This window comes from Onychostoma macrolepis, chromosome 22 (assembly GCF_012432095.1).
Source record: "Onychostoma macrolepis isolate SWU-2019 chromosome 22, ASM1243209v1, whole genome shotgun sequence".
In the NCBI taxonomy this organism is placed as follows: domain Eukaryota; kingdom Metazoa; phylum Chordata; class Actinopteri; order Cypriniformes; family Cyprinidae; genus Onychostoma; species Onychostoma macrolepis.
This window is the reverse complement of record NC_081176.1, coordinates 21,319,506-21,330,732: the sequence shown is the minus strand read 5'-3', so window position 1 is coordinate 21,330,732 and position 11,227 is coordinate 21,319,506. Positions and strand designations below refer to the sequence as shown.

At 35.3% G+C, this 11,227-nt stretch overlaps 1 protein-coding gene across 1 annotated transcript in view; it reads left to right on the top strand.

Moving 5' to 3' along the window:
* Positions 1-11,227, top strand: part of ell (elongation factor RNA polymerase II) — a 44,648-nt gene continuing 33,421 nt past the window's right edge. The window contains exon 1 of the mRNA XM_058760719.1: positions 1-202. Within this exon, the coding sequence (XP_058616702.1) occupies positions 68-202 (135 nt within the window). The 5' untranslated portion in view covers positions 1-67. The remainder of the gene's footprint in view (positions 203-11,227) is intronic.

Sequence of the window (11,227 nt, the reverse complement as noted above, 5' to 3'; positions counted from 1 at the left end):
CTCTCGCTCGAGCTGCTTGTTGCGTTCACGGCAGAGGCGCGTGAGCGTGGTGGGAAATGCGAGCAAGATGGCGGCGTTGAAGGAGGAGCAGTGCTACGGACTGTCCTGTGGAAGAGTGAGCAATGGCAGCAACATCTCCGTCTATCATGTCAAGCTGACTGACAGCGCGCTGCGAGCGTTTGAAGACTACCAGAGCAACAAGGTAAGACGCGCGTCGACCGCAACGCGAGGCTGGAGAAACAGTGCTAACAGGCTAACAGTGAGCAGCAGGCGACAGTTATTTCCCTGCCTGACAGCAAATCACCCACTCAGCTGAAGAAATTCCCCTCAAAGCGAGCAGGAACTTCGGCGTAGCGAAGCAGTCCCAGCCCTCTGCTGCCGCTGCCTTCCTTAACAAGCACTTCATACACTAATGAAGCCATTAATTAAACCCTCCGCAGGTAATAAGGCAAAATAACTTCTTATATGTGTGTTGGTCTGCTGGCAGACAGTCTAGTTTGGTTGAAAGTAACTGGGTTCCTGGAAAAACCTGGAGATGTCTGGGAATTTTTGGATTGTGATTTCCAGGTCAGAGAAAGTCATGGAAGTGATGTAAGTCTTAAAGAGTCATGGGAATTTCACAAAAGAGTAGACCTTTTTCTAGTTATGTTTGACTCTCAACCAGGGGCCCGGGGCCCTCAGCTAACTTCCAAGGGACCACAAGATGTCTTGATAGCTCAATTAAAGCTAATTAAAAATGAATCCAAAAGATTGAGAACTATTGATTCAAACGCTTTGAACCTTTTGATTATGTGTTGCACACACATGTTATAATTTAGATTAAAAGGAGTAATATTTCAGAGAAAATTGTAATAAATTGAGTTTATTATATATATATATATATATATATATATATATATATATATATATATATATATATATATACACACACACACAGACTGATATAATTATAATACTTATCTTTAATGTTTTTAAATATATGTATTATAATTATATCAGTCCGAAATAAATGCAGCTTAATTTACATGATTGAAATTCATTATTCAATTAAATTAATGGCTTATTCCACTTTTTTTGTCACAGCATAATCAAAACATTTATTTCTCTTACAAGCCAACAAGCTTATCTACTTAAAAAAAAAAAACAGCAGATAAAAGAATGAGGTGTTCAGACTTTTACTAAACCCAAGATGTTTGTTGAATATGTAAGTCAAATTAGGTAAAACAGACACTAGTGCTTAATGTTTGAAGTTTGCATTTGATACGAAAGATGCTTCTTTCTGCCTATAAGCCAGAACTCATTGTTTCTATTTTAAACCAGCCCTGCTATTAATTTGCCCTCCCCAGTTTTAGGTGGACATTGTTTTCCACATAGCAAAGCAGTGAATCTGTGTCTTTGAGATTGTAAGTTGTTAATGCCATTGGAATCTATCAGCGATTGAGCGTAAACATGGGTGCCACATTTTCAAAAATCCAAGCTGAGCGTCCGCAGAGCTGAAAAGTAAATATTTTATGTCATGTTTTGAGTCAGTTGACTTGGTTTGGGTTCTCGCTGTTTGGATTAAAGGATCGCGAGCTGCTGCAGACGCAACAGGCCGGTCAGATGGACGATATTTGATAATAAAATGCATTGATTTGTCTGCGCTGTTTCAGATCAAAGGAAGAACCTCATGGTGCACGGTTCATGTTTGGTATAATAAAGCAAATGCAACTCGATCCCAGATGCAACAAAGGCCAAGACTCTCTGTATTCAAACTAGAGTGGAAGTTGAGTCACACTTCTGGTGATGTCAGTAAATTGGACGATAGGAATAAAATTACAGCTTTCGGTCTACACCCAAGCTGGTGGTAACAATTGGATGAAATTGTGAATGTCAGCTTATATAAGTCTGCTTTTAGTGTTGCTCTCTTATGTAGTGATTAATATGGCATATTCTTTAGATGTGATATGTGAAACTCAAGTCGACTGGCTACATGTGACACTGTGAGGGAGGCTGAAGCTTTGCTTGGGAGTATTTTTAGCTTTCGAACACGGTGCACAAATGCTACTAGTAAGTTTAGAGTTGGTCTTAGTTTGGTCTATTTGCATATTTGAATTTGCTTTTATTGCTCCAGGCAATTTTGGTTGCCTGTGAGAAATGTCTAGCTGGATATTTAAAATGTGAAGAGAAATTTTTTTTAGTTGTAACATTCTGTAAATGTGACTCACTTCTGACGAACTTAATTTATTTTTAATTGTTGCAATAGTCAGAAACGTAGTTGAAATGCATTTGGTGTCTTTTCTTCGTCTCGTGTTTTAAACTCACGTGACCGGTGTCGTGTAACACGTGCACATGCATTGACGTTGTTTATTGCGCACTGGATTTCACCAACCCTATAGTCACCATCTGATAATTAACAACATGGCCTTTTTACCCAAATGGACAGTTGTAAATATTTCTGAAAATTAAGTTAACGTGAAACTCCAAATATTTACAGCCTTAAAAATAATTCAAGTTGTTTTTTTTTTTTAATAAGAAAATGTGAGAGGTTGTTGTACATGTTTGTTTATTTTTAGCATCCACAAGTATAAAAACAGGGATGCACAATATATTGATGTTGGTATTTATTTATGTCTGTTTGTTATATTTTATTTTAATTTATTATTATTATTTTAATTGATTTGTGTTGGTCTAAATGTGAGACATAGTAAAAATATTAATAATAATATTATTAGAATTGTGTATGTATAGGAGATATATATACATATATATATATATATATATATATGTATATGTATGAAAAATGCATTTCAATTTACTAAAATTGTCAACTAAATTAGTGCCTTATTCCACTTTTTTTCTGTCACAGCGTAATAATATAAAATATTACACTTTATATTTATTTTATTTTAATCATGTCTGCTCACCAGTTTTACAAACTTAGCAACCTTATCAACTAAAAAAATAATGTTGAATTTATAAAATTATTTTATTAATAATACTAAATATTATTTTAATTGATCTGTATTTGTCTATCAATCAATTTAAGTCTGTGCGCACTGATTTATTTTTTCACTTGCTATTATCTAACGCTTTAAGTTCAACTTCGAGTTAATATTTAAAAACGGTAATAATTTAAGTCAAATGTAATTTTTAGAAAATCTCAAAATGAATATTCATTTTTCATCTTGTACATTATAATGCCATGAGGCTGAAGTTCACTTGTAGCATTTAAAATTTATTTGGCTGGTTTTAGTTTATTTAATTGGACAAAATGATGCAGAATTTTAATATCGTCAATTATTTGTTATAATATGAAAAAATATATATTATATCATTATTTGTGTCAAGTGAAACTTGTAATTTTTACGTTCCTGCGTCTTCTCATTAGGGTTGCACGATACAGCAGTACTACGGTAGTATCGTGATACTAAAGCTTAAAAATACCCGTGGTGCCATTGCATTGTTTTAGACGGTAGTATCGTCCATACGGTACCGTAAGATATGTTGTACGCACAGCAGGAACACTGTTTAAAACGTTAATTTGAACATGCATGCCAGCAGAAACATTACAAGTTGATTGCCAAATGTCTTTCTGCTGTGCTCTGTTTAGTATAGTCTGTGTATACGCGTTATATGGTATTGAGTGTTTCCCGATGCTTCAGTTCAGTTTGCAATGAGAAGTGGCACTTGCACGTCGTTGTTCATGCTGCAGTTTATCAGAAGAAAGGGTCTGATTCAGACCGTCTGATGTCATTTAAAAAAAAAACAGCAGCTCAAGCATCACTTATTCAACATCATAATATCTTACAAGAACGTATTCTCGCAGTTTTATTCATTTGACCACTTCTAGAACAGGTGTAATAGTTAGTTTCTGGAAACGTCTTTGCGATCACGAATGCAAATCCATTCATCAGCATGGCGGCTTTACACTTAGTTCTTATCGATCATTATATATAGATTTTATTTTCTATTCATTTATAATGTTTTAATATACATGCTGCTAGCGATACGATACTATACCAGCTGAAGTAAGATGTTTTTATGGTATCGTGACAGCCCCACTTCTCATTAGGTTGCATGATTTGCATTATCGTTAAAGTCTGCAGCACTGGAAAGTTCTGCTTAATTCAGGCTAATTCTAACCGGAAGGAACCATTTTTGTGCACTTGTCTTTTGCTTCAGCCTGTGATGACCAGACTGCATCACGTCTGCACCTTAGTTTCCTGAGGAAAAAAAAGTAGATTGCGTCTGTCGCTTAGTCATCTGTTGAATACGGTTTTAGAATGAGAGCTGGGTTTCACCTCTTCCATTCTTGATGCTTGATGGAGAGAAAAACAGTTGTAGTCAGAATGACTTGGCTCTGCAAATAAATGGGTCAGCCATTTTACTGGGCCGCCTTGTTGTTTGTATGTCAATAGGGAAATGCTTTGTGGCATCTTGGTTTATTGCACATTGTTCCTTTTTCTGTTTGTTGTAACTTTGAGTCCGAAGGTTTTGTCTTATCCAGCAGAGGTTTGTCACCCAGCAAGCAAAGATTGTTTCTATAGAGCTTTAAAGGAATAGTTCACACGAAAATGAAAATGCTAGGAAGTCATACGTGGTTTTTTGATGAGAGTGAAGCAGAACTTTAGTTTTTGGGTGAAACGTTTTGGCACTTAAATTTGCATAATTGGGTAATTGAACTGTGCAGTTTAAAGTGTTTCCTCAGATGATAAATTAAAACCAGTTGTAGTAAAGTCCTTCGCCAACAAGCCACTTCACAATGTTTCAGCCAAACAAATTTTACATAATTCTACTCCAGCATTTTTTTTTTGGTTGCATGCTGCTGACATGTTCACCTGTTGCAGCTTTATCACATTGTGTGCATGAGATGGATGTTTCGGTCAATGATTTTAGCCTTCCAAAATGATTTTGCAAACTAAAAATTTAAGGGGGTCATCGGATGCCCATTTTCCGCAAGTTGATATGATTCTTTAGGGTCTTAATGAAAAGTCTATAACATACTTTGGTCAATGGTAGTGTAAAAAACAAATTTTTTCCCCTGTCAAAATCAGCTCTGTTTTCAGCAAGCCGTTTTTTAGTACATGTTGCTTTAAATGTTAATGAGCTCTGCTGACCCAGCCCCTCTCTTCCGAAAAACTGGGTGGATTTTTATCATTATAGGATGGATGTGTACACTAGGGATGTGCGCTACAACTAATTTGACTGCCGTTTAAACGGAAGTTTTGTATCCGACTAGTCTAAAAGCTAGAAACACCCAAAAAATGGCAAAAGAAAAAAAAACTGTGCGTGAATAACAGCCTACACTTGAAATACTTAATCTTTGCATCACACTGTCAAATCTCTCAATGAAACCTGCAATGAAAACATTTCTGAATTTTGCGTCCAATGACCCCTTTAAACCATAAGTTTGTTTTATTTATTTTATTAACTTATTTTTGTCAGTTTTGTCGGAATATGTTTGGTGGCAAAATTTTTTGGTTGCATCACTAGTATATTAAAGTTAATTGCAAGGTTTTTATCTAAAAAATTTTTTGTCTGAATTTTTACTATTCTCACTATTTTGTGAAAATTCTGAGATATAAACTCGGAATTGCGAAATGTTAATTCAGTTTGAGAAGAAAAGTCTGATTTGAGAGATATAAACTTGCAAATGCGAGGACGAAAAGTCAGAATTACTGTTTTGTTTTTATTCCATGGCGGGGGGAAAAAACAGAATTGCGAGATGCAAACTTAAAATTCAAGGAAAAAGTCAGAATTGCAAGATATAAACTCCAAAATCCTAATTTTTTTTCTTAGAATTCTGAATTTAGCTATATTTCTCAATTCTGAGTTTATATTCCTCAATTCTCAGTTCCTATTTCACAATTCTGCCTTTTTTCTCAGAACTGTTAGGTTGTATGACAATTCTCAGTTTATTTTTATTTTATTCAATTCTGGGAAAAAGTCTGAACTGTGAAATGAAGAGTTCTTTTTTTTTTTTTTTTTTTTTATTCTGTGGTGGAAATGGTGAAATTTGCTGTCAAACTGACATGTTGATGGCAACAACTGAATCCAGTTGGACTCAATCTGATCTCAAAAGGAAGTCAGAGCCTTTGAACAGAGTTTTAAAGAGTCGATAGGTGAAGTAATTCAGAGGTTGTTCTTGGATCACAGTTCTACATTCCGTTCCTCTGAGCCCACGGCGGTCCTCTGGAGAGTAGCGTGTAGTGTACAGATGGCTTCGGTCAGCAGGCTGCAAACGGTCATTAAAGGGCCATAATGATCTTGGGATGTCGCTTATCTACCCTTTCTTCATGGATAAACTACATTACATGCTGGGTGTTTCACCCCTGCATGTGGTGTTTGGGGTTATCGACCTATGTAATGGCTTGAGTGACACCGGAGGGGGAAGCACAAACATCGGCGTCTTCACCTTCCTCTTAGTTTGCACTTCTTTGCAGTTCCACAGGTGACTGCCATCGATTTGTTGCTCAAGCTGTAGCTTTATCTGACCGGTGCCAAGCCTGGTCCTTAAACAAGTCCACAGGTAGTTTAAAAGGCATAGTTCACCTCAAACAAAGTGAAACTCACCCTCATGTTGTTTGACACCCATTTGACTGAATTTCTTTTGTTAAACGCCAAAGATGGTGTTTAGCAGAATGTCTGAGCTGCTCTTTGATGGTTGTGGTCACCATTCATTTATGTTGAATGTAAATGAGTTTTTCTTTTCTTTTTTTTTCTTTTTTTTTTTGCTGTAACTTATAGTGACCTAACTTAATTTCTCAGTGTTGCAATGTCTCAGTAATTTTACATAAATGTAGCTGCATGTGGCTTTGAAAAATGTAAATCATTTTATTGAATCGCATAGTGAATCATTTCGCTCCGATAACTCATTTTAATTAAATGGTTCAAACATTGGCCTTCTGTTTAGTTACTTAATTTGTCATTTTACTTAATATGCAGCAGTATTTAATGTATTTAAATAATTGCTGTTTCAGTGTTTTGTGAGCTGTTTGAGTTTGGGCATCCTAATGAAGTTTTGTTTTTGCGCAAGATATTATTATACAGTTAAATCACATTTTATGTCACAGTTGTTTTTTTAATCCCTCAAATCGTGCATCTGTAAAACAGATTCGGTGATTCATTGCTCACTAGCATTCTTTGTGGTTTGTCTTTAATACTTTTTTCATAGCGAAACAAGAATTTCATTAAATATTACTGTTTATTTTTGTTTTATTTGTTGTATTTAGCATCAATTTTAAGTTTGCTTACCCTAATAAAGAGTAATTTTTTATAATTCTTTTTGCACAGGAAATTGTATAATTTTATATCTTTTGCTTCAGTCTATTTTAAAATTTTGTATTGTTAACTACTTAACTTAAATGAGTAGCTTGGCAAGGTACAGTTTCGCAGCAGCTTCCCCAACAGTTTTAAGAGCCAGAAAATGTGACTCAAGACTTAACTGTATTTATGGAAACATGTGACATGACATTTTTAATAACATGAATTCAGAGCAAACCAGTCACCTAGTTATTTGTCCATTTGGGTTAGAGGCTGCATTGACGAGAGACTCCTCACAGCATTGATCGCAAACCTTGTTGCTCAACCTGACTGCAGTAGATGTACCAGATTGTGACTGGATTCACGTGGAGGTCAGCCACTGTGTCATGGATATTTAAGGAATGCTGATTCTACATTTTTCAGTGCTGGAACTAGGGCCTGGTAAACCAGAATTAGTGCCAAATATGACTCTGAAATGTCAGACTGTCATGAGACCGTTGCACTATGCGTTGAGGTTCATTTTGACAGTTCTGGGTTGTAAGCCTAAAATTGCTGTTAAACCATTTTAGTCCCGACTATGGTGTATATTGCAGATTCAAGGTGATATTTTGCTCATTTTAAAATCTTAAATTGACTGAAATTCATGCTCATTACAAACAAGTTTTTGATTCATTTAGCCGTTATGAACTCTGGACTGGAGTCCTTCCACTTCCACAGCATTTGGATCCCTGTGATCAGCACTGCTTGAAATTCCACTTCATCTTGAATTTGTGGACTCTTGAACAAATGCTGATTATTTTTGTTTTACCAATAATATTAATAATTCCCTATTAATTAATATATTGACCGGTATTATAAATCTAGATCAAAGAAAGGGGCGTTTATACAATTAGCAACTAAAACAGAAAACGTTTTATGCATTTTGGCTGTTCGTTTACGACAACGTATTTTGGCGGCCTGACATCGCTTAAACTAATTTCAAAGTGCATGTTTAAAACGATAATGTTATCGTCTCCGTGTAAACCACAAAAACGTGAGTTTGTGAAAAGGATGTCATGCGATCGTGTACAAGTATGTGCGCAGGTGTGTAGTGTTGCTCTACAAAGTGACATTGCCATCTACTGGCCTGGCATGCTTTTTGTTTTGCAGTATTTTTTTGTTACAGTTGTCATCTGAATGCAAAACTTTTCAAAAATGCAAAGGAAAAACTTGTCATGTAAACACACCCCAAATCTAAAATAAAATGTATAGCTATATTGATGATAAAAATCTAAAATGGCACTTATTTCAGATAAAAAAAAATATTATTCATAAATATCCTGCTTACTACCAGCTCCCTGGTATTGTATTGTACAATATAACTTAAGGGCCGTAACATAAAAATAAGCTTTTGGTTGAGGTCAAGATTTCTATATCTGTGCATTTCTAGCGTTGTCCAAAATTAGTGCCAGCGCTCTGCCTAGATCTGCGTTGTGTGATTCCGCTGGGGTTCCGACTGTGAGTGTTGGTCTGGAGCCACCCTCTGTCCCAAGGTTAGCGCTGTGGAACGTTCTGGGCTCGTGTCCCAGTGAATAGTGACATGTCAGCAGCCCATTCAAACGAACAGGCTGAGGGTTGCACTCTTTTTAGGGCTGTAGAGAGAGACTGGCTCAGTTTGATGCCTGTATTTATAGCGCTTATATTGAGATCTGATGTAGATCGTCATGTTTATCTCTTAAATTTCTGTTGTAAAAAGGAAGTACAGGTTTAAACAATTTTTATATATATATATATATATATATATATATATATATATATATATATATATATATATATATATATATATATATATATATATATATATATATATATATATATTTTTTATATATATTATTTATAAATATAATATTTATAAAATAAATAAATTTATTTATTTGTATAATTTTCACATTGTATTAATATAATGTTCTGATAATTTAATAAATTAAAATTGTAAATTTGTATAGTGCAATACTAGCTCATTTTTACAGCTACAGTGTGAAACTGTGGCTGTTCTACACCTTCTTAAACACTTGCTGAAATCATTACTGATCAGTTTATAATGGACCTTTTTCAGGGTTGCCGCCATATTTAATTTTTTGGCAGTGCCATCAACTGACCTGAAATACACTCGTACTGGCTCCAGGCCATTGGATCATCCTTATCGTTGAGCCTTGAAGTAATAAATCCTTCAGCCATCACAACCAGACCTAATTATCCTCTGTTGCAGTTCATATGAACATAAACTGACATATTATTATAAACCTATACAACAGGGCTTTGTGTGTATAGAATATAGATTAAGTTAATATGTCCTGTGTCCTGTCTTCTGTGAATGTACAGATGCTGGTAATTACCGTAGCATTGGATTTTGATGTACACTGCCTGTGTCTGCAGTGTAATGTCTCCATTATGTGTGCCTATCTCAGTCGCAGATGGAATCAAAAGGATGATTTATTCATCTCCTGATGTGAGCCAGAACCCCATGGACCGAACACAGTGCATCACTGCATCTGTACAATTTGAAATGAACCATGATAACATGCTACTGTAGTCTTGCAATTTCAGCTTGGATGGGATGAGATCGTGACTGGTTTTGCTGCTTTTTTTAAAATCCTCCTGTTACTCAAGTCATGTTGACTTGTGAATGCTCTCCCTGAGATAAAAAAAAAAGTGGAAATCTTGTACAGATGCTGTTATTAAACATTAAATGTTCGTTATCTGATTTAAGATCGTTTTAGCTGATTTGAAAGCCTGAAACATATGTAGTAGTAAGACATGACAAAATGTATTAAAAGTAGGTTGCAATGGCCAACATATAGGAATTTCGCTTTAAGTAGGACTATGCAATTTGGTATTTTGTTTTATTTTTTTATTTTATTTTATTTTTTAAGAGAAGTTATTGCCATTTTAAAATGCGTTTTAGGAGCTCCAGGTTTGCTGTGCTTGTTTGTAGGGCTGAACAATTTAGCAAATTAATTTAATCATAAACACTTTTTGGAAACCATTACTGATCTGTTTATAACTGAGTGATTTACTCAAGTCATGTGGATATATAAAATCACAAATTTTATTAAAGTAATAATACACTAGGTGTTATAAAATATTGAAATATGAAATTATTGTAGTAAGACTTTCACTGTAATTAGGAAAATAAAATAACTATTACAATACAAATGTAAAATTATACAAATTTGTCGTCGTTTCTTTATTTTCCAACATTAAACCTTTTATTTTGGCAGACAACCTCAAGGCTGAGGTTTATTATTGCCAGCGAAGCAAATTCATCAGCACTTAATCCCGTAAAGTCTGCGTGAACCGGAAGTTGCTACCTGCTTCAATATGTATTTCCAGCTGAAACAGAATATTGAATAGAGGGCGGGGTTTAATTTTAGCGCTCCTCCCCTCCATCTCTCGCTCACGGCAAACTAGCGGTTGGAGGGTCGTGGCTAATGACTTCCTGCCCAAGTCGTCTAACTGACATCAGAGAAGTAATGGCATTCCAGAGCGCAAACAAATGTTTCGAATTTTGATAAAAGATTTCTCTGTATCGATCATGGTTACGTGCTTGTGGCACTGCTGTGCTATGTCGTCATAAAAACGTATCGTTTGCGCACATTTTTAAGCATTGTGGTTTAAAAACAAGTGATTTTAAGCTGCTGAAACGCAATCAGCGGGTTACATTGGATCTGGGCAGCTCTTAAAGTGACAGTAGTCTAATGTTCCTGCTGTCCTGTCATTCATGTTAATCAATTTATATGATATCAAAAATTTTGATATCATAAAGACCTTATTTAAAGCAAAATTTATAGGCTGTATCATGATATTTGCTTACCGTGAAATAAAATTAATCACATCGTGATTAGATTTTGGATATATCGCCCACCCATACTTGCATGGGTTAATTGTTCACCACTAGCAGTAGGGTTGGGTATCGTTTGGGTTTTTTTTCGATACCGGTGCC